At 45.8% G+C, this 22700-nt stretch overlaps 1 protein-coding gene across 1 annotated transcript in view; it reads left to right on the forward strand.

Moving 5' to 3' along the window:
• Positions 1-22700, forward strand: part of LOC130071250 (intermembrane lipid transfer protein VPS13B-like) — a 117797-nt gene that overhangs the window by 74079 nt on the left and 21018 nt on the right. Inside the window, exons 15-21 of the mRNA XM_056235946.1 lie at positions 1-191; positions 2613-2774; positions 14550-14705; positions 16146-16406; positions 18370-18453; positions 18536-18711; positions 19447-19623. The exon at positions 1-191 is cut by the window's left edge and continues 162 nt beyond it. Coding sequence (XP_056091921.1) covers positions 1-191; positions 2613-2774; positions 14550-14705; positions 16146-16406; positions 18370-18453; positions 18536-18711; positions 19447-19623 — 1207 coding nt within the window. The remainder of the gene's footprint in view (positions 192-2612; positions 2775-14549; positions 14706-16145; positions 16407-18369; positions 18454-18535; positions 18712-19446; positions 19624-22700) is intronic.

Genomic DNA, 22700 nt, shown 5'->3' on the forward strand with positions numbered 1-22700 from the left:
GGCTGCTGGAGTACCGAAACCTCACGCTTCTGCCCGTCCTTCAGCCCGTCGGCCTGCAGGGACACGCCACACACACACACACACGCTCTCGGCACGCGCTGCACTGCGACGCCACGCTGCAGCCGCTGAGGGCCGCCGTCGGCCAGTACGCCGTACACACACTGGACCGGGCGCTGCAGGCCTGGAGACAGGTGAGAGTGAGACGGTTCTGGCGAGTTCTGCTGCCGATCATGAACAGGAGAGTGGAATAGAGCACAGCAGCTGGTTCCTGAAGTTAGGGTTAGGGTTTATCCCCTCCTAAAGTGAAAATCATGTTCATAGACAAACTGATTATTAAAGGTGACACATTAAACCCCTTTTCACAAGATATAATATAAATCTATGGTGTCCCCAGAATGTTTGTGTGAAATTTCAGCTAAAAATACCAGATCATTTATTATAGCGTCAAATTTGCCCCTTTTTGGGTGTGAGCAAAAACATGCCGTTTTAGTGTGTGTCCCTTTAAATGCAAATGAGCTTTAGCTCCGCCGCCGTTCAGAAGAGGGCGGAGCTTCAGAGACTCCGGCAATTACAACACAGGCCAATCTCACTGATCCAGAATCAGGAGTAACCAGCAGCGAGTGCAGCCTTACGGAGAGACTCAGGGAGAGCTTCACTTTTACACGTTTCTGAATGTTAGTGGAGACATTTCTGTAGTTGTTGTGGAGTTACACTGATCATCTCCTCATCATGTTGAACTCTTCCACAAGTGTCCACAGTTCCTGAGGTGTTTATAAGACAGCGCTGACATGTTCTGGTCAATAGTGTTCAGTGTCGTCTGTGCTCGACCACAGAACAGTTTCAGGCTTTGCTGGATCTTCTCCAGTGCGTTAGAACTGGTCTCTGTTGGCGCTCGCCGAACCCAATGTCGCTGGTGTGTGTGAACGTGCAGATTAAGGGCCGGTGATATTATAATAAGATCCTCTTCATACGTCAGAAGGAGCGAAATCTGATCGGCTTATTTTTGACATGCTTGCAGAGAAAGACTCACCAGAACAGAGTTACTGGGTTTCACTTTTCACGTTTTCTGTGTCGGTAGAAGCGGCCGATTACAGCACTTACACACGGAGAAAGGCAGATTTTCATGATATGTCCTCTTTAACACTAACCCTAAGACAGTCCTACTGTGAACTACGAGGTTGTTAATTGATGGTTTATGCATCTGTTGAAGCCGTCATGGCACATTTTTTCTACTTAAGTTTAAATAATGACAATTAACAGTGCAAGTCCTGGTGAAAAACTACATTACCCATGATTCTGCAGAGAAATCTCCACCAATCAGTGAATCACGGCGAGCAAATGATGCTACATTAGCTCTGCCCGTTCCCATGAAGCACAGCGAACGATGCAATCAAGTCTCAAATATACTGAAATATTTGTATATATTTGCATATCTTGCAATAAACATAATATACACTGTTTGGATATACATAGTCAACATATTTAAATCTATAGTTTTAGAATAATGTATGGGTTTTAATTTGATGGGGTAATTTGCAAATTGTAATTGTGTGCTTCATTAAAGCCGTTAAGTCTTGTATTTTTTTCAGATATTTAAAAAATACTTTTTTGTTTAAAATGTTGTGATTCTCCTCCTGGTTGGTTTGTTTCATGGTTTATAACTCTTAAAAATCCCTATGGGAAAAATACTTCTGGAAGCAAGGCAGCTGAATAAGTGTGGCTCTGTTGAAGTACAAAAGAAGCACTTGTTGTTATTTGAGCACAAGTGTGCTGGAGTGTGTTTGTGTCGTTCGCATGCACACCTGTGAAACGAGTGAAAGCTGCAGTAATGAACACACACTCGCATTTACATGCAGTCTACACTGACTCACTAACTAGTTGTGCAAACCTACACACACACACTGTGCTCGAGCGTCCTGACAGACAGTCACATGTGCTCAGACAGAGATTGTGGAGCAGAATTAAAGAGCTGTTTAATGTGATCTGTCCCAGAGTTCTGTGCGTTTACTGGGTGTGTTTATATGTGATTGACAGTCAGTGACTCTTTCATCACTGTATCATGTGACTGTGTAAATGTGAGAGGATTACAGTGGCTTCCTGTGGAGTGTTACTGTGTTTCTCTATAAAAACACAGTACTGTGCTGCTCTGACACTGACACACACACACACACACACACACACACACACACACACACACACACAACTAACAACAGCTCATCCACTCAGTGGGAGAGGAGAGAATGATGGGAAATGTTGCTCTGACTCAGAGTTTGGAGGCGCTGCTGATGTGTTTCCAGTAACGTGTGTATGAGTGAGAGTGAGTGTGTGAGAGTGAGTGTGTGTGTGAACACACTCAGGGATGAGCAGCAACGTTAAAAGCATCAGACTGTCATGAGATGAGAGTAGCGGGTCAGAGTTTACCAGTAGCGGGTCAGAGTTCAGTCCTGCACAGGAACTGGACTTTCATCAAACCAGTCTCACACCGGCAGACAGACTGCAGTGTGAACGCGTCTCACACACACACTCGCACGCGGGGGTTCTTGTGTCCTGCGGGCCGTCAGAGGGATGTTCGCAGGAGGAATGACTGATCTGTTGTGTGTGTTGTGTTTCAGAATGGTGTGTCGGGCGCTGAGGAGGTGGTGTTCTGCCATTACATCATCTGTAACGACACACAGGAGGTGCTGCGCTTCGGACAGGTCGACACAGACGAGAACATCCTGTTACAGAGCAACCAGAGCCACCAGTACAGCTGGAGAACACACAAATCCCCACAGGTGTGTGTGTGTGTGTGTGTGTGTGTGTGTGTGTGTGTGTGTGTGTGTGTGTGTGTGTGTGTGTGTGTGTGTGTGTGTGTGTGTGAGAGAGAGCGAGAGAGAGAGAGACAGTGTGTCTGTCTGTCTCTGTCTCTGTGTGTGTGTGTGTGTGTGTGTGTGTGTGTGTGTCAAGGTTTTACAGATGCTAGAAACAATACTTTTTTAAATGAAAGATTGGTATCAAAGATCAAGTACATTTTCTCACAATATTGGAAATATTTACATTTTAAATCATGAAGTCGAGCCAGTGGATATCACACAAGCAAACTTTGCTCTTGAGTTATACTGGTGGAAAGACTCAAATCCCAGTCAATTATTCACTACAGAAAGTGAAATTATAAAAACATTACGCTGCATTAACGGTTCATATACACATGATGTAGTCAGCCGGATCCAGGCCGTATCCAGATCAAATGGAGGACCTGCGCCTAGACACGACCACAACACACGATGTAGTCAGCCGGATCCGGGCCGCATCCAGATCAGATGGTGGACCTGCGCCTAGACACGACCACAACGCATGATGTAGTCAGCCGGATCCGGGCCGTATCCAGATCAGATGGAGGACCTGCGCCTAGACACGACCACAACGCATGATGTAGTCAGCCGGATCCGGGCCGTATCCAGATCAGATGGAGGACCTGCGCCTAGACACGACCACAACGCATGATGTAGTCAGCCGGATCCGGGCCGTATCCAGATCAGATGGAGGACCTGCGCCTAGACACGACCACAACACACGATGTAGTCAGCCGGATCCGGACCGTATCCAGATCAAATGGAGGACCTGCGCCTAGACACGACCACAACGCATGATGTAGTCAGCCGGATCCGGGCCGTATCCAGATCAGATGGAGGACCTGCGCCTAGACACGACCACAACGCATGATGTAGTCAGCCGGATCCGGGCCGTATCCAGATCAGATGGTGGACCTGCGCCTAGACACGACCACAACACACGATGTAGTCAGCCGGATCCGGGCCGTATCCAGATCAAATGGAGGACCTGCGCCTAGACACGACCACAACGCATGATGTAGTCAGCCGGATCCGGGTCGTATCCAGATCAGATGGAGGACCTGCGCCTAGACACGACCACAACGCATGATGTAGTCAGCCGGATCCGGGCCGTATCCAGATCAGATGGTGGACCTGCGCCTAGACACGACCACAACGCACGATGTAGTCAGCCGGATCCGGGCCGTATCCAGATCAAATGGAGGACCTGCGCCTAGACACGACCACAACGCATGATGTAGTCAGCCGGATCCGGGCCGTATCCAGATCAGATGATGGAGGACCTGCGCCTAGACACGACCACAACACATGATGTAGTCAGCCGGATCCGGGCCGTATCCAGATCAAATGGAGGACCTGCGCCTAGACACGACCACAACACATGATGTAGTCAGCCGGATCCGGGCCGTATCCAGATCAGATGATGGAGGACCTGCGCCTAGACACGACCACAACACATGATGTAGTCAGCCGGATCCGGGCCGTATCCAGATCAAATGGAGGACCTGCGCCTAGACACGACCACAACACATGATGTAGTCAGCCGGATCCGGGCCGTATCCAGATCAGATGATGAAGGACCTGCGCCTAGACACGACCACAACGCATGATGTAGTCAGCCGGATCCGGGCCGTATCCAGATCAGATGGTGGACCTGCGCCTAGACACGACCACAACGCATGATGTAGTCAGCCGGATCCGGGCCGTATCCAGATCAAATGGAGGACCTGCGCCTAGACACGACCACAACGCATGATGTAGTCAGCCGGATCCGGGCCGTATCCAGATCAGATGATGGAGGACCTGCGCCTAGACACGACCACAACACATGATGTAGTCAGCCGGATCCGGGCCGTATCCAGATCAAATGGAGGACCTGCGCCTAGACACGACCACAACACATGATGTAGTCAGCCGGATCCGGGCCGTATCCAGATCAGATGATGGAGGACCTGCGCCTAGACACGACCACAACGCATGATGTAGTCAGCCGGATCCGGGCCGTATCCAGATCAGATGATGGAGGACCTGCGGCTAGACACGACCACAACACATGATGTAGTCAGCCGGATCCGGGCCGTATCCGGGCCGTATCCAGATCAGATGGAGGACCTGCGCCTAGACACGACCACAACACATGATGTAGTCAGCCGGATCCGGGCCGTATCCAGATCAGATGGAGGACCTGCGCCTAGACACGACCACAACGCATGATGTAGTCAGCCGGATCCGGGCCGTATCCAGATCAGATGGAGGACCTGCGCCTAGACACGACCACAACACATGATGTAGTCAGCCGGATCCGGGCCGTATCCAGATCAGATGATGGAGGACCTGCGCCTAGACACGACCACAACGCATGATACGACACGACAGCCATCGGCAATGATCCTCAACAAACTGGTCTCCAAACTCCATCACTCACAGAATGGAGAAAAACCTTGAGAGAAACCAGACTCAGTCGCTCAAGAGGAGAGTCTAGATGACACAATCTCTGCTAGTGATGTATGTCTCGAGACCACTTTTACGTGGTCTCGGTCTTGTCACGGCCTTGACGGTCTTTGGTCTTGGTCTTGTCTTGGTCTCGGACCTCTCGGTCTTGTCTAGGTCTCGCTGTCTAAGACCGACAGAGGATTTAGCAATACAATACTACAATATCCACGGCGATATCCGCAACGGATTGAAGCTCGCGTCCGAGTGAAGACAGTGCGGTGCGCGAGCCGTATCCGCGCCATTGATCGCAGCGGCAACGAGCACTTTGATCACTTGATTTAAAAAAACACATATCATGTACAGTTTTTGATGTATTCATATGCAAAACAAAATCTTACAAGTTATTGCTTAGCTTCAACAACACTAGTCTGTTTTTTTCCCCTCCGGTCTCGGTCTTGGTCTCGACTTGGTCTCGGTCTTGGTCTCGACTTGGTCTCGGTCTTGGTCTCGACTTGGTCTATCTTGGTCTTGGTCTTGTCTTGGTCTCGATACCCTCTGGTCTTGGTAGTGTCTTGGTCTCGGTTTAGGCGGTCTTGACTACAAGTCTAATCTCTGCTGACACTTCAGGCCCGGATCCGGCTGACTACATCATGCGTTGTGGTCGTGTCTAGGCGCAGGTCCTCCATCTGATCTGGATACGGCCCGGATCCGGCTGACTACAGTAAACCTTGGAATAAGCAGAGAGACTAATATTAGCGTAGACGGCATTCTTCTGGGATTTATTGGGAGTGTTCCCGGTTCCGGCTGACCTAATCTATGCAGCCTAACATTCATTTAACTGATTTGAATAATAGGAATGTATATTGTTCTATGTGTATGCCAGGTTAAAGAGATGTGTTTTTAGTCTAGTTTTGAACTGACAGGGTGTGTCTGCTTCCCGGAAAATGTTAGGAAGACTGTTCCAGAGTTTTGGTGCTAAATAGGAGAAGGATCTACCGCCAGCAGTCGATTTAGATATTCTAGGTATTATCAACTGGCCGGAACTTTGAGATCGCAATAGACGTGAAGGACTATAATACGTTAAGAGCTCGCTCAAGTACAGCGGAGCTAAACCATTTAGTGCTTTGTAAGTAATCAGCAATATTTTAAAATGTATACAATGTTTAATAGGCAGCCAATGCAGTGTTGACAGAACCGGGCTAATATGGTCATATTTCCTGTTTCTGGTAAGAACTCGAGCTGCTGCGTTTTGGACCAGCTGTAGTTTGTTTATTAAGCGTGCAGGGCAACCACCCAGTAGAGCATTACAGTAATCTAGCCTTGAGGTAATGAACGCATTAATTAACTGTTCCGCATTTTTCACTTAAAAGCATATGTCGTAATTCAGAAATATTTTAAAGATGGAAGAATACGGTTTTACAGATGCTAGAAACGTGGCTTTCAAATGAAAGATTGGTATTAAAGAGCACACACACACACACACATACACACACACACACACACACACACACACACACACACACACAGGTTCCTAACCGACGACGACTTGACAGAGCAGCCATCAAGTGTTAGACAGAATTCAAGGTTATTATGTGAGGAAGTTTTTTGCCCAATAATTAGAATCTCTGTCTTTTCAGAATTTAGTAGTAGGAAATTACTAGTCATCCAATTTTTTATATCAGCTATGCATTCCGTTAATTTTGTGAATTGGTAAGTTTTGTTAGGTTTTGAAGAAATATAGAGCTGAGTATCATCAGCATAACAGTGAAAACTAATGCCATGCTTCCTAATAATATCTCCTAAGGGTAGCAATGTACAGAGTGTGTGTGTGTGTGTTTGAGGGTAGCATGTACAGAGTGAACAGCAACGGTCCTAGTACTGAGCCTTGTGGTACGCCATACTGAACTTGTGATCGATGAGACATCTCTTCATTTACTGCTACAAACTGATAACGGTCAGATACGTGTGTTTTAAACCATGCTAGTGCAATTCCACTAATGCCAACATCATTTTCGAGTCTATTTAAAAGAATGTTGTGGTCAATACTATCAAATGCAGCACTAAGATCGATTCCTGACCGATCTTGAGAGACACAACCACGATCGGATGATAAGAGCAAATCATTTGTGACTCTGATGAGAGCTGTCTCAGTGCTATGGTACGGTCTAAATCCTGACTGAAGATCCTCCAGATATCATTTCTTTATAGAAAGGAACACAGTTGTGAGGATACTGCCTTTTCTAGTATCTTTGACAGAAAGGGTAGATTCGAGATCGGCCTGTAATTGACTAATTCTGTAGGATACCTGTGTGTTTTTTTAACAAGCGGTTTAATCATAGCCAGCTTAAAACTTTTTGGTACATATCCTAGAGACAAAGATGAATTAATGATATTGAGAAGAGGATATATGACCTCTGGAAGCATCTCTTTCAGTAGCTTAGTCGGTATAGGGTCTAACATACAAGTTGTCAATTTACATGATTATAATGAATGGTATTTTTCCTCAGCGAGACTACAATGCACTCCCTGATGCGATACTGTAGTAGACGGTTGCATAGTTAGAATTTTCTCTCTAATATTATCAATCTTGTAAGTACAGGGTTTCCGCGGGGTTGTAAAAGGTAGTAAAAGGTAGTAAATTAAATTATGCCAAATTAAGGCCAGTAAAAAGTAGTAAAAAGTAGTAAACGTCATCTGACGAAGTAGTAAATTTTCGAACCCCCATCCAACTAGGCCTATGAGTTTCAATTTGTGTTAAGTGCAGAACTTTGTTCTAAAATTCGCGTGGATTTATTTATATGTTGCGAGTAGGACCTGTGCGATATCATGTGACGTGGTGTTTGTTCGTTCGCGCGCGCTGAAACAAACTGGGTACCCGGCTGGCCTGGCTTGCTGCCCAACCTGTTCGCGAGTTCGCTTCTATTTCAGTCATCAGTCGGCCGCCAAAGCCATATTTGATCGGTGAGTAGCCTAATGTAGACGACTGACTGCTACGCTTGTGACAGGGTGCATGTTAACTGAAAGAAGGAACAGAGAGAGAGCCCCGGCTGCGCGCGCGCACTCAATTCACTCTTGCTCTCTCTCCCTCGCTCATATTAATCAAAATCAATTGACAGACACGATGGTAAAAGGTCGGAAGACCGAAGTTTCACGTGGTGCAATTGGAAATTTATTTCCCGCTGTGTGTGAATTGTGCTAAAAAAACGTTGCCTTATCTTCTCTCACGGCGTGTGCCACATTCAGCTGACATAACCACACTTTCAATAAAGGAAAAATCTATCCTAAAAAAACCTATTTGTTGACACAAATTTTGTGCGATGTCCTAACTGATGGGATAACCTAAACACATAATGCGTACACGTCCGCTAATGACGCGTCACTTTAATGAATGGTTAACACAACGGATCTGTCCTCACGGGACTTCTGAATCGGTAACACAATATGGTTCCATTTATTAAAATCTAGTTAACTACATTAGTTAACATGAACTATTAATAAACTGCACGTCTACATCATTAATTAATCTTTCTTAATGTCAATTTCACCATATAGCCTACATTATTGAAATCAAAAGTTGTATTTGTTAACATTAGTTAATGCACTGTGAAGTAATATGAACAAACAATTCATGTATGTTGTAAACTACGTAGTATTTTCAGGTTATTTATGTTATAATGTGTAGAAACATTGCAAAAAAAAAAAAAAAATTAGTTTAGACTGGAGTGAGGTGAAACCAGAAAAAAAGTGCAAAGCAAGTTGTTATCTAGCAGCAATTTTTGTTATTTAATTTTTAAAAAAAAAAGTATCTGGCAGCTAATTCTATTAAATTTTACAGTATATGGTAGAAAATTAGACTTCAATAAACTTTTAAAATAAACTTTTTAATGCTCCGTTTTTATTCTACTTTTTGATATTGATATGATTATACCAAAACAATTATCACGTCCAGCAAAGAAGTATTTTTTTTTTAAAAAGGGCAAGAAAGGATAAGTGTCTGTCGGCCACCAACGAAGACCAATTTTGACCAAGGAAAAAACCCTGGACATTATGGGGAAATGCAAGTTTTCGAAGATATTTCATTACTTTACTTGTCTCTATATACGCCACTACAGTTGCATCTTGAAGTCGTGATGGTATTAAAAAATATAGTGAAGGTATTAAATTAATTTTAAGAATTTCTGTGTATACCCTGTATTAAATGAAAGATAAAATATGATAGAGCAATAGAATGAACAGTGACAGAAACAGAAGCATGCTTTTTAGCAGGATTAATTAAGCATGAAAATATCTGAAGGAAATATATATTTGATGAACAAATTAAGCCAACTAATATGATTTATATTCTTTTGGTTTATCTACTAATACATTTAAAAATTACAAATGCAGTGAAAATTCAGGGATCGGTTACGGTATCGATATCGGCGAGTACCAAAAATGAAAGTATTGGTATCCGTCTCGTTCTGCAAAAAGTGGTATCGTGCATCCCTAATTGAAAATATTTAACGGGTTCGCGTGAGGGAGGAGCAAAGCAGTGCCATATTTGAAGCACATTTAGAGATGTGATTTAAATAAATTGCTGTTTTGGGATAGTAATTTCACTGCTTAAGTCTGTGTGTGTGAGAATGTGTGTTTGTGGGTAAGTGTGTGTGATGTGACACACTTTATTATTAATCTTTATTAAAGTTTATGGCTGTTAAGTGTCATTTGTTTTTAAGTGCCAAGGTTATTATTCACCTTATTAGGGCTAAGGGCTAACGTAATGGTTAGGATAACTCAAGGGCTAGGGTTAAAGCGGTCATATAATGCCATTTTTGTACAAGTTAATATGAATCTTTAGGGTCTAAATGAAAACTTTGTAATATACTTTTATCAAAAATTCTCATTAGTATTTTAAGAAAACACTCATTTTACCAGCTCAAAAATAGCTCTGTTTTCAGCACGCCGTTTCAGTGCACAATCACATCCCTTTAAATGATAATGAGCTTTGGTCACCCCGCCCCTCTGCGTACACAGTTTTTAATAACACAATAACCATAACGCGTTGTTCATTATAAACGTGGGATTATGAATTATATTGAGAACATTGTAACGTTACATAGAATATATGTCGTGTTGGTAGTAAAAAATATTGTGGAGGTAGTAAAAAAGGTAGTAAAAGGTAGTAAATTCATCTCTATGATTCCTGCATAAACCCTGAAGTAAAAAAGTCATTAAGTCATTACAGTTGTGCTGCTTGGAAACGTCTGGGGTTGAAGCTTTATTTTTTTGTTAATTTAGCCATTGTCAAGTCAAGTTTTATTTATAGAGCACAAGTTTAACCCAACCATAGTTGATCCAAAGTGGTTTACAATACAATAAAATAAATCAATAAAAATAAAGAGAAAAGGAGTAAAAAAAAGAAAAAAAAGAAATGGAAACAAAAATCAAGTATCACATTTATTCAATGTATCCATGTTAAATACCCTGAATAAACTGTTTCGAATAAATACCTAGGGTTTTGTTTATTTTCTTCTAATAGTGTTGAAAAATAAGCAGATCTAGCAGCTTTTAAAGCCTCTCTGTAAGCGATCGAGCTCTCCTTCCATGAAATGCGAAATACCTCTAGTTTAGTTTTCTTCCAGTTGCGCTCCATGTTTCTGGCTGCTCTCTTAAGGGCCTGTGTGTGTGTGTGTGTATGTGTGTGTGAGAGTGTGCTCGTTGTACCACGGCGTTGGACTGTTTTCTTTAATCTTCTTTAAGGGCAACGGAGCAACTGCGTCTAAAGTGCTGGAAAAGAGAGAGTTAAAAGTTTCTGTCGCATTATCGAGTTCTTCTAAGCTATCCGGGATGCTGAGATGATGAAACTGATCAGTTAGATTATTAATAAAGCAATCTTTAGTGGCAGAAGTGATAGATCTAACATATTTGTAACACGGAGTCGTTGTGCTGGGATTTATCTGACCTTGGTGACGTGAGACAGCTAGCAAACGGTCGGTTTAGCCAGTCTGTCTGCTTCCTGACCTGAGCCCCAGATTGTCATGTTTGAGCTCTAAAGCCCTATTCGCATGGGATAAGTATTACCTGGTGACCAATGATTAGATGGAGATGGATGACATGTATAGCAGCATGCGGTAAGGAACATTCTTCTGTTTATGATATATCATACAGCTAGACCTATAATAACGACAAGACATTTCCAAGCAATAGCCTATTGACATCATATCCGGGAGATAAGTGAGTAAAGTCGAGTAAAATCACAGGCTTCATTTATCATGTGCGAATGCGCCACACGAAATTCAGATGTTGGGGGGGTGATTTCAAATTCACACAAGGTCCCCAGATAATACTAATCCCGTGTGAATAGGGCTTAAGACTATGTGCCATATTACTAGAGAGAAGAGCAGCACCAGCCCAGGAGGGATGAATACCATCTCTTTTCAACAGGTCAGGTCTGCCCCAAAAACTTTTCCAATTGTCGATGAATTCTATATTGTTTTGCGGACACCACTTCGACAGCTAGCCATTGAGTAAGGACAGTCTACTAACTATCTCATCACTCCTGCGAACAGGAAGGGGGCCAGAGCAAATTACAGTGCCTGACATCATACTTGCGAGTTCACACACCTTTTTAATAGGGGGCGGCAGTGGCTCAGTGGTTCATGTAGGTTGTCTACAAACCGGAAGGTTGGTGGTTCAATCCCCGGTTCCACCTGACCAAGTGGAGGTGTCCATGAGCAAGACACCTAACCCCAGCTGCTCCCGACGAGCTGGATGGCGCCTTGCATGGCTGACACCGCCGTCGGTGTATGAATGGGTGAATGTGAGGCAAAATGTAAAGCGCTTTGGTGGCCATTAGGTCTGTGAAAGCGCTATATAAATGCAGTCCATTTGCCATTTACCATTTTAATGTCAATTTTAGTGATCTGTGTGAGAGAGAGTGTGTGTGTGAGTGTGTAAGAGGTAATGCTTGAATGTGAACAGCAACTATTGTGCCCCACACTCTCTCACACAGACACACACACACACACACACACACACACACACACACACACACACACACATGCAGCACTAGACACTCGTGGGTTTTTCCCTCTCCTTGAACACAATGTGTGTCTGTATCTGCTGTACGTTTCCTGTTCCTGCGGCTTCAGTCTGAATGTGTCCAGAGTCTCTCAGACACACTGACACACCACAGCAGCCGCGTCTCTGTCTGTGTGTGTGTGTGTGTGTGTGTGTCCGCGGCCGCAGGGTCAGTGCCGTCCTGTCGTCGCCGTCTCGTGGTCCGGCGGGCCGAGGGTGTTTGTCCGGTCGCTGTGACGCGCTGCTGTTCTCTGTGGCTTTGAGTCCTGATGAAGCGCTGCTGCTCTTGTTTTAATCTGTGCCGTTTGAGACGGATGGTTTTTATTACGCCAGTGTTTTGAGTCAGTAAACGCTCAGGCTGTTTTCCCACAGTGCACTGCGGTGAGGGGCGTTGACTGCGCTTCTCCGCCGGGACTCGTGTAGCATGCGAATGACTTCAGGGCTGCGGACCCCAGTATGGAGACCATTAGCACCAATCTGGACTGAATCTGGGTGGATATTCCACTTCCTGTCTGTTCCTGTGGGGGGGGGGGGGTCATCACAGTAGCTGCTGCCAAACCCTAACACACACACACACAGTTAATTGTCGCAGTAAACACGCTCGCACACAGATAATTCATAAATCTTGCTCGTCCTCATGCCTCTTTCACACACTTGCTGTTTGGACACAAAAACACACTCCTTCGGGCCGTGATGATGTCATGCGTCATGTGAACGAGCCCCTGGCGGCCCATCGCAATTATAGCCACACATCCATAATTTCCCGGTTGAGTTATGGCCGCTGGTGTGGATGGGTGTGAGAGTGACTTGCGTGTTTGCGCTGGTTTCCATGGTGATGTGAAGATCTGGTTCCTCCACATGATGCGTGCGTGTGTGTGTCAGTCGTTTGCAGCACATCTAATCTTGTTCAGGTCGTGTGTTTCAGCTCATGTCCGGCTGCGTTGGATGAGCGGGAACACGTGCGCGGCTGCTTTGATGCGCGCGAGCCGCTGTTTTGGCGTCTCCTGAAGGTCGCGCTGGAAAAGGGCTGTTGTGCAAATAAAGGGGTCGAGCCGCTGCTTCCTGATGAGTCACAGCGCAGAGATCTGAGGCATGATGTCATTTCCTCTCGCCAGCCTCTGGAGGAGGAAGAGCTGCTCAAATTGACTTCAGCCTTTGATTGGCAGTGTTTTCGTAAGGGAATCCGGCTTCAAACGGCCGGGAAGCGCAGGATCAGGCCTGACCGCGGTCACCGATCGCTTCGACCCGCACACTAATTTGTTTTACTTTACAGTTTGAGTAACACTTAGTGCAGTTCAGAGTGTCAGTGTGATCTCACTCTGACCCGATTCATGAACGCTCCATAGGAATGATAAACAAGAGTTCACACTGTCAACAGTTAAATCATAACACACACACATAACACACACACATAACACACACACATAACACACACACATAACACACACATAACACACATAACACACACATAACACACACATAACACACACACACACACACACATAACATACACACAAAAAAACACTCACACACACTCACTCACACACACACACACTCTCACACACACTCTCATGAGCAGAGAATGTGGTATTTTTGAGCTTGTTTTGAATATCAGGTTCTAATGAATTCAAATGTGTTGCATCAGTGTGGTCACTGAGTGTGTGTGAGTGTCAAGTCACCTTTATTACTTAAGTTCAGTGATGGTTCATTTTTGTTGTAAAAAAGTTATTAATTTAGTTCATTTATATATATATAGCCGCTCTGGAGAAAACCGTGATCTCATCGTCCAGCTCAGTTCAGTTCTCATATAATGCTGTCAATGCAGGAGATCAATAATATTGTTGGATATTAAAAACTAAGCAGCCAAAAGCCAAAGGCGACAGTGAAGGAACCGAAACTCCATCAGTGACAGAATGGAGAAACCCTCGTGAGAAACCAGACTCAGTCGCTCAGTTCTCCTCTGGCCAACGAGCCAACAGTGTGTGCTCATGAGTCAGGAGCATTACAGGTCAGAGGTCAGATTGGATCAGAACATTCAGAATATTATCCAGTTCCCTCTGGTTGAAGATCAGAGTCACTATGGAGACGAGTTTGTTGAGGATCAGTGCCGATGGCTGTCGTGTCGATGAGGCCTTACAGGGGAGAGTCTAGATGACACAATCTCTGCTGACACTTCAGGCCCAGATCTGGCTGACTACATCACACCTGCATTACTGTGTGTTTCAGCTGCTGCACATCTGCATGGAGGGCTGGGGAAACTGGCGCTGGGCCGAAGCCTTCAGTGTGGACGAGGTGGGGAACCTGCTGAGAACCATCCAACATAAAGGACAGACGGCCTCTCTCATCATCAGGGTCAAGCAGCTCAGCGGAGTCCAGAAACAGGTATACACACACACACACACACACACACACACACACACACACACAAAGACACGCACACACACACACACACACACACACACAATCACTCACACACACACACGCACACAAAGACATTCCCACTTATTAAATCAGTCAGTGTCATGTGACCCGGAGCGTCTCTCTCTCTCTCAATTCAATTCAATTCAGAAAGCTTTATTGGCATGACAAAAAAATACATTTTGTATTGCCAAAGCATCAAAACAACATAGAAAATGATTTAGAACATTTAGTACACAAAATAATAATACTGATAGCATAAAACCATAATAATAAAATAAACAAAGATTAATAAATAAAATATAAAGGATTTAGAAAACATCTCTGTACAAAACAAAAACAAGCAAAAAACAAACGAACACTGAACTTGGAATTGAACATATACATGTGTGTAGGTCTTAGGCTGTGAGTGAGTGTGTGTGTGTGTGTGTACTGTGTAGGTCTTAGGCTGTGAGTGTGTGTGTGTGTGTACTGTGTAGGTCTTAGGCTGTGAGTGTGTGTGTGTGTGTACTGTGTAGGTCTTAGGCTGTGAGTGTGTGTGTGTGTGTACTGTGTAGGTCTTAGGCTGTGAGTGTGTGTGTGTGTGTACTGTGTAGGTCTTAGGCTGTGAGTGTGTGTGTGTGTGTACTGTGTAGGTCTTAGGCTGTGAGTGTGTGTGTGTGTGTACTGTGTAGGTCTTAGGCTGTGAGTGTGTGTGTGTGTGTACTGTGTAGGTCTTAGGCTGTGAGTGTGTGTGTGTGTGTACTGTGTAGGTCTTAGGCTGTGAGTGTGTGTGTGTGTGTACTGTGTAGGTCTTAGGCTGTGAGTGTGTGTGTGTGTGTACTGTGTAGGTCTTAGGCTGTGAGTGTGTGTGTGTGTGTACTGTGTAGGTCTTAGGCTGTGAGTGTGTGTGTGTGTGTACTGTGTAGGTCTTAGGCTGTGAGTGTGTGTGTGTGTGTACTGTGTAGGTCTTAGGCTGTGAGTGTGTGTGTGTGTGTACTGTGTAGGTCTTAGGCTGTGAGTGTGTGTGTGTGTGTACTGTGTAGGTCTTAGGCTGTGAGTGTGTGTGTGTGTGTACTGTGTAGGTCTTAGGCTGTGAGTGTGTGTGTGTGTGTGTGTAGGTCTTAGGCTGTGAGTGTGTGTGTGTGTGTGTGTGTACTGTGTAGGTCTTAGGCTGTGAGTGTGTGTTTATTGGATGTTTGCTGGTCTCTGGTCGTCCCTCAGGATATGGCAGGATGCTACAAATTTTGCAGCTATATATGAGCATTTGGCTTCTTCGCCAAGAATGAAACGGAGTTTTTGGGTTGGGTTACAGGTGTTAAATTGGGGAAATATTTGGTTAATTTTGGGGTAATAGTGGTCTCTGATATGTTCATATTTTGGGCATTCTGTGAGGAAGTCTCTCTCTCTCTCTCTCTCTGTCAGGTGATCATCTGCGGCCGGCAGGTGATGTGCAGTTTCCTGCATCAGTCGATCGAGCTGCGGCTCGTGCAGTACCACAGGGGTCACGAGGGTCACGAGGGACAGGAGCGCGTCGCCTGTCTGGAGCCGCACTGCAAACCGGCCTCGTTCGTGCTGGAGGACGCGGAGCTGACGGAGGTGTGTGTGCGCGCGTGTGGAGACGACGCCTGGTCGGGGGACGTGTGTCTGGATCCCAGCGACACACACACCAGCTCTGTGGTGCAGGTGCGTCACGACCAATCACACACACCAGCTCTCGTCCAATCACACACACCAGCTCTGTGGTGCAGGTGCGTCACGACCAATCACACACACCAGCTCTCGTCCAATCACACACACCAGCTCTGTGGTGCAGGTGCGTCACGACCAATCACACACACCAGCTCTCGTCCAATCACACACACCAGCTCTCGTCCAATCACACACACCAGCTCTGTGGTGCAGGTGCGTCACGACCAATCACACACACCAGCTCTCGACCAATCACACACACCAGCTCTCGTCCAATCACACACACCAGCTCTGTGGTGCAGGTGCGTCACGACCAATCACACACACCAGCTTTGTCCAATCACACACACCAGCTCTGTGGTGCAGGTGCGTCACGACCAATCACACACACCAGCTCTCGACCAATCACACACACCAGCTCTGTGGTGCAGGCGTGTCACGACCAATCACACACACCAGCTCTCGTCCAATCACACACACCAGCTCTCGACCAATCACACACACCAGCTCTCGTCCAATCACACACACCAGCTCTGTGGTGCAGGCGTGTCACGTCCAATCACACACACCAGCTCTCGACCATTCACACACACCAGCTCTCGACCAATCACACACACCAGCTGTGTGGTGCCGGTGCGTCACGGCCAATCACACGCCTCAGTGGGAGCTTTGTTATAGACTACAGATCGTTTCAGAGCAGCTTCACAGTAATAAACAGGAGAATAACAGAAACTTCATCAAATATGAGACAAACTCATGTAAAAGCTGCTCTAGAAACACAAGTAATAGTCATAATAATGGATGATCCTCCCGTCCACTGATCATTAGTGGTCATTAGCCGGGCGGCAGTGGCTCAGTGGTTCATGTAGGTTGTCTACAAACCGGAAGGTTGGTGGTTCAATCCCCGGTTCCACCTGACCAAGTGGAGGTGTCCATGAGCAAGACCCCTAACCCCAGCTGTGTGTGTGTGAGACACCTAACCCCAGCTGTGTGTGTGTGTGTGTGTGTGTGTGAGACACCTAACCCCAGCTGTGTGTGTGTGTGTGTGTGTGTGTGTGTGTGTGTGTGTGTGTGTGTGTGTGTGTGTGTGAGACACCTAACCCCAGCTGTGTGTGTGTGTGTGTGTGTGAGACCCCTAACCCCAGCTGTGTGTGTGTGTGTGTGTGTGTGAGACACCTAACCCCAGCTGTGTGTGTGTGTGTGTGTGTGTGTGTGTGTGTGTGTGTGTGTGTGTGTGTGTGTGTGTGTGAGACCCCTAACCCCAGCTGTGTGTGTGTGTGTGAGACACCTAACCCCAGCTGTGTGTGTGTGTGTGTGTGTGTGTGTGTGTGTGTGTGTGTGTGAGACCCCTAACCCCAGCTGTGTGTGTGTGTGTGTGTGTGTGTGTGTGTGTGTGACACCTAACCCCAGCTGCTCCCGACGAGCTGGATGGCTTGCATGGCTGACACCGCCGTCGGTGAGTGAGTGAATGGGTGAATGTGAGGCAATATGTAAAGCGCTTTGGTGGCCATTGGGTCTGTGAAAGTCCATTTACCATTAGTGAAGCTGTTTAACAACGAGGTCGTCAGTGTTTTATAGTCGCTTGCATACACAATTTAAAAGCATCTAATGAGGTTTGATCATCTGAAACACACATTCATGAGCGTGTGTGTGTGGTGTTTCCTGCACGCTGATCATGCCTGAAGGGATTGTGCTGTGATTGTGTGTGTGTGTGTGTATGTTTCCTCCGCGCTGATCATGCCTGAAGGGATTGTGCTGAGTGTGTGTGTGTGTGTGTGTGTATGTTTCCTCCGCGCTGAAGGGATTGTGCTGTGAGTGTTTGTCCACCCCTGCACTTCCTGTCCAGAGACTCACTGAATGAGGAACATCAGCTGCTGTGTTCATGCACAGGAAACGACAGAATGATGAACCAACAGGGTTTCATATTGTGTGTGTGTGTGTGTGTGTGTGTGTGCAGGTGCCGTGTTCTAATGGATCATTGCTGCATGTCTGGTGCACACGAATCCTGCTGGAGCCAAACACACACATGCAGCAGAGAGTGGTGAGTACACACACACACACACACACACACACATGGGTTAGTCTCCTGCACTCGAGTGTATTGACTGCACGTGTGTGTTCAGGTTGTGTTCAGTCCGCTCTTCATGATGTGGAGTCACCTGCCGGACCCGGTTCTGGTTCATGTGGAGAAGAGGAGTCTGGGTCACAGAGACACACAGCTCATTCAGGGCCGCGGCCACCAGGAGGCGCTGCTGAACGCGGAGGCCGATCTGACACACCACCTCACCTTCCAGGCCAGGTACACACACACACACTCTCACTCACTCACTAACACACACACACACACACACACACACACACACACATAGACAAACACACACAACACACACACACACTCACTCACACACACACACACACACACATAGACAAACACACACAACACACACACACACACACACACAAACACTCTCACTCACTCACTAACACACACACACTCACTCTCTCACACACACACACACACACACACACACACACACACACATAGACAAACACACACAACACACACACACACACACACACACATAGACAAACACACACACACACACACACATAGACAAACACACACAACACACACACACACACATACATAGACAAACACACACAACACACACAAGACACACTCACTCTCACACACACACACACACATAGACAAACACACACAACACACACACACAAACACACTCTCACTCACTCACTAACACACACACACTCACAGGACAACAAGACTGATGATTCGGTCAAACTCTCATCCTGTAAAGACACAGGAATCTCTCAATCATTGTGTGTGTGTGTGTGTGTGTCTGCGGTCAGACACAGACAGACAGTCATAGCCACACACACTCTCTCATGTTCGCTGGGTGAACTGCAGACAGGAGCTTGTAAAGTTCTGTGTGTGTTTGAAACTCACACACTGTTCTAGCTGTTCCGTTTGAGCCATTACCCATAATGCACTGATTGTATGTTTGTGTTCCAGGGAGGAAGAGGACGCGTCTCACTGTGCAGTTCCTGTGTCCACTGCTGTTATCAAACAGATCCTGAGCAGAGCAGCACCAGACCAGAACCAGAACCAGCAGGATGTTCTAGAGCACTTCTATGGAGAGAAGACATCCAGCGACCCGGCCTGGCCCTACAGCAGCCGACAGACAGACAGGTGCGCACACACACACACACACACACACACACACTCATAGTGCATCCGGAAAGTATTCACAGCCAGGGTTCTAAATTAACACCCGCCAACCCGCCAAATGCGGGTTAAAATTCATTTTGGCGGGTGTTAATAAAAACTTACTAGCCAGTTTGGCCGGTGATGCATAAGGCTCCGTTCTCGGTCATTTATCCCCCTGGCAGTACTTCCTACATTTCCCATGAACACTGTGCCGTAATGCTACGTGATGACGTTTCATACGCCCATTGGCTGCGCGTAGAACCAGCGCGAGAAATGATCATTGAAATTGGAAACGAACGGAGCGTACGCGTCCGTCCGTCCACCAGAAAACACGAAGAACGAGCCAGAGCAGGGAGCATAGACTGAAAGAGGAGGGAGCTAGTAAAGTAGCTAAAGTAAAAAGTTAAGATTAAACTAAATGCGGCGGTGGTTGGGACAGACTTCTGGGTTTAAACTTAACTGTCGTTTAACTAGAGATACGTTATTTTTTTAAGTTTAAGATTTTTGTCATTATTTCTGAACAAGCTTATACATTAGGCAATATACACAACAAGCTTACTACCGGGCATATATCTTAAGGTTCTCTTTTAGTTGAAAACATTAAACAACAAAAAAATATTAACAACAAAAGCATTTAAGCAGCGCAAATGGGGAAAAACGCAAAAGAAAATAAGAAAAACAGACTGCGCAGTTATCGTACAGAACGTAGCTACATACTCGAGTCAGCATATGATTATCGTGTTATATTGTTTCACGTTCATGTTGAGAAAAACAATAATATCCACATGCTCGAGTGAGAAAACGCGTTGCGCTGACACAGACGTTGCAGAGACACAGTGAAGTAACAGCATGCGTTTTTCTTTTCCCTGTCTCCCTCAATGAAACTTAAAGGAAGCATCAAAATCATTTTACTACCAGAAGATATCGGGGTACAGCTGCTGACCTGCAGTCGTTAATGCAGTGATGGACAGCTGCTTCCTCAGTCGACTGCTGTTTCTTTGGATTTCATGTGATTTCTCATTGTGGTGGTGATATTATGATAACTCAGTTTAATTAATAATTGATTAAACGTAATTCCATTTTGTAATAGGCTATCATTTTCATCTAAGTAATTCCAAACTTCGCGAGGCAGACAACGACATTATGTGATCAAATACAATCCACTTGTTAAACGCTCCACCCAGTGCATTTAATTATAACTGCGAAAAAAAAAATTAATAGTATTTTATTTTTTGAATAATAATTACAAATCGAAAATTTGAATATTCGTGCACATCCCTAATAGATAGATAAAAAGATCCCAAACTTGATATGAAATGTTTGCACTTTCTGTGTTGTATTGTACTTTATATGTGTTTTTCATGCCAACAAAATGATCAAATGCATTCAGTGGCACTCATAATTTCTCTTATTTTCACCGGAAAAAAATTGGCTAGTGGAAATTTTAAATGGCTGGTAACTTTAAAAAGTTACCAGCCACGTTGGCTGGTGATCAAAAAAGTTAATTTAGAACCCTGTTCACAGCACTTCACTTTTTCCACATTTTGTTATGTTACAGCCTTATTCCAAAATTGATTAGATTCATTATTTTCCTCAAAATTCTACAAACAATACCCCATAATGACAAGGTGAAAGAAGTTTGTTTGAAATATTTGCAAATTTATTAAAAATAAAAAACGAAACAATCACATGTACATAAGTATTCATACCCTTTGCCATGACACACTAAATTGAGCTCAGGTGCATCCCGTTTCCACTGATCAACTGTTTCTACGACTGGATTGGTTAAATTCAGTTGATTGGACATGATTTGGAAAACACACAGCTGTCTATATAAGGTCCCGCTGTTAACAGTGCATGTCAGAGCACAAACCAAGCCATGAAGTCCAAGGCATTGTCTGAGGACCCCCGAGACAGGAGGGTCGAGGCACAGATCTGGGGAAGGGTGCAGAAACATCTCTGCAGCATTGAAGGTCCCCATGAGCACAGTGGCCTCCATCATCCATAACCGGAAGAAGTGTGGAACCACCAGGACTCTTCCTAGAGCTGAGCAATTGCGGGAGAAGGGCCTCAGTCAGGGAGGAAACCCAGAACCCGATGGGCACTCTGGCAGAGCCCCAGTGTTTCTCTGTGGAGAGAAGAGAACCTTCCAGAAGAACCACCATCTCTGCAGCTCTCCACCAATCAGGCCTGAGAACCTTCCAGAAGAACAACGAGAGAAAGATCAGGAACCGGGAGACTCGTCAGGATCGAGGGAAAGATGCGGAACTGGGAGACTCGTCAGGATCCAGGGAAAGATGAGGAACTGGGAGACTCGTCAGGATCGAGGGAAAGATGAGGAACTGGGAGACTCGTCAGGATCGAGGGAAAGATGAGGAACTGGGAGACTCGTCAGGATCGAGGGAAAGATTTGGAACTGGGAGACTCGTCAGGATCGAGGGAAAGATGCGGAACTGGGAGACTCGTCAGGATCGAGGGAAAGATGCGGAACTGGGAGACTCGTCAGGATCGAGGGAAAGATGCGGAACTGGGAGACTCGTCAGGATCGAGGGAAAGATGCGGAACTGGGAGACTCGTCAGGATCGAGGGAAAGATGCGGAACTGGGAGACTCGTCAGGATCGAGGGAAAGATGCGGAACTGGGAGACTCGTCAGGATCGAGGGAAAGATGAGGAACTGGGAGACTCGTCAGGATCGAGGCAAAGATGAGAAACCGGGAGACTCGTCAGGGTCGAGGGAAAGATGAGGAACCGGGAGACTCGTCAGGGTCGAGGGAAAGATGAGAAACCGGGAGACTCGTCAGGGTCGAGGGAAAGATGCGGAACTGGGAGACTCGTCAGGATCCAGGGAAAGATGAGGAAATGGGAGACTCGTCAGGATCGAGGGAAAGATGAGGAACTGGGAGACTCGTCAGGATCGAGGGAAAGATGCGGAACCGGGAGACTCGTCAGGATCGAGGGAAAGATGAGGAACCGGGAGACTCGTCAGGGTCGAGGGAAAGATGAGGAACCGGGAGATTTGTCAGGATCGAGGGAAAGATGAGGAACCGGGAGACTCGTC

This window comes from Rhinichthys klamathensis, unplaced genomic scaffold, assembly GCF_029890125.1.
Source record: "Rhinichthys klamathensis goyatoka isolate OS25496 unplaced genomic scaffold, OSU_Roscu_1.1 h1tg000434l_1, whole genome shotgun sequence".
Classification (NCBI taxonomy): Eukaryota; Metazoa; Chordata; class Actinopteri; order Cypriniformes; family Leuciscidae; genus Rhinichthys; species Rhinichthys klamathensis.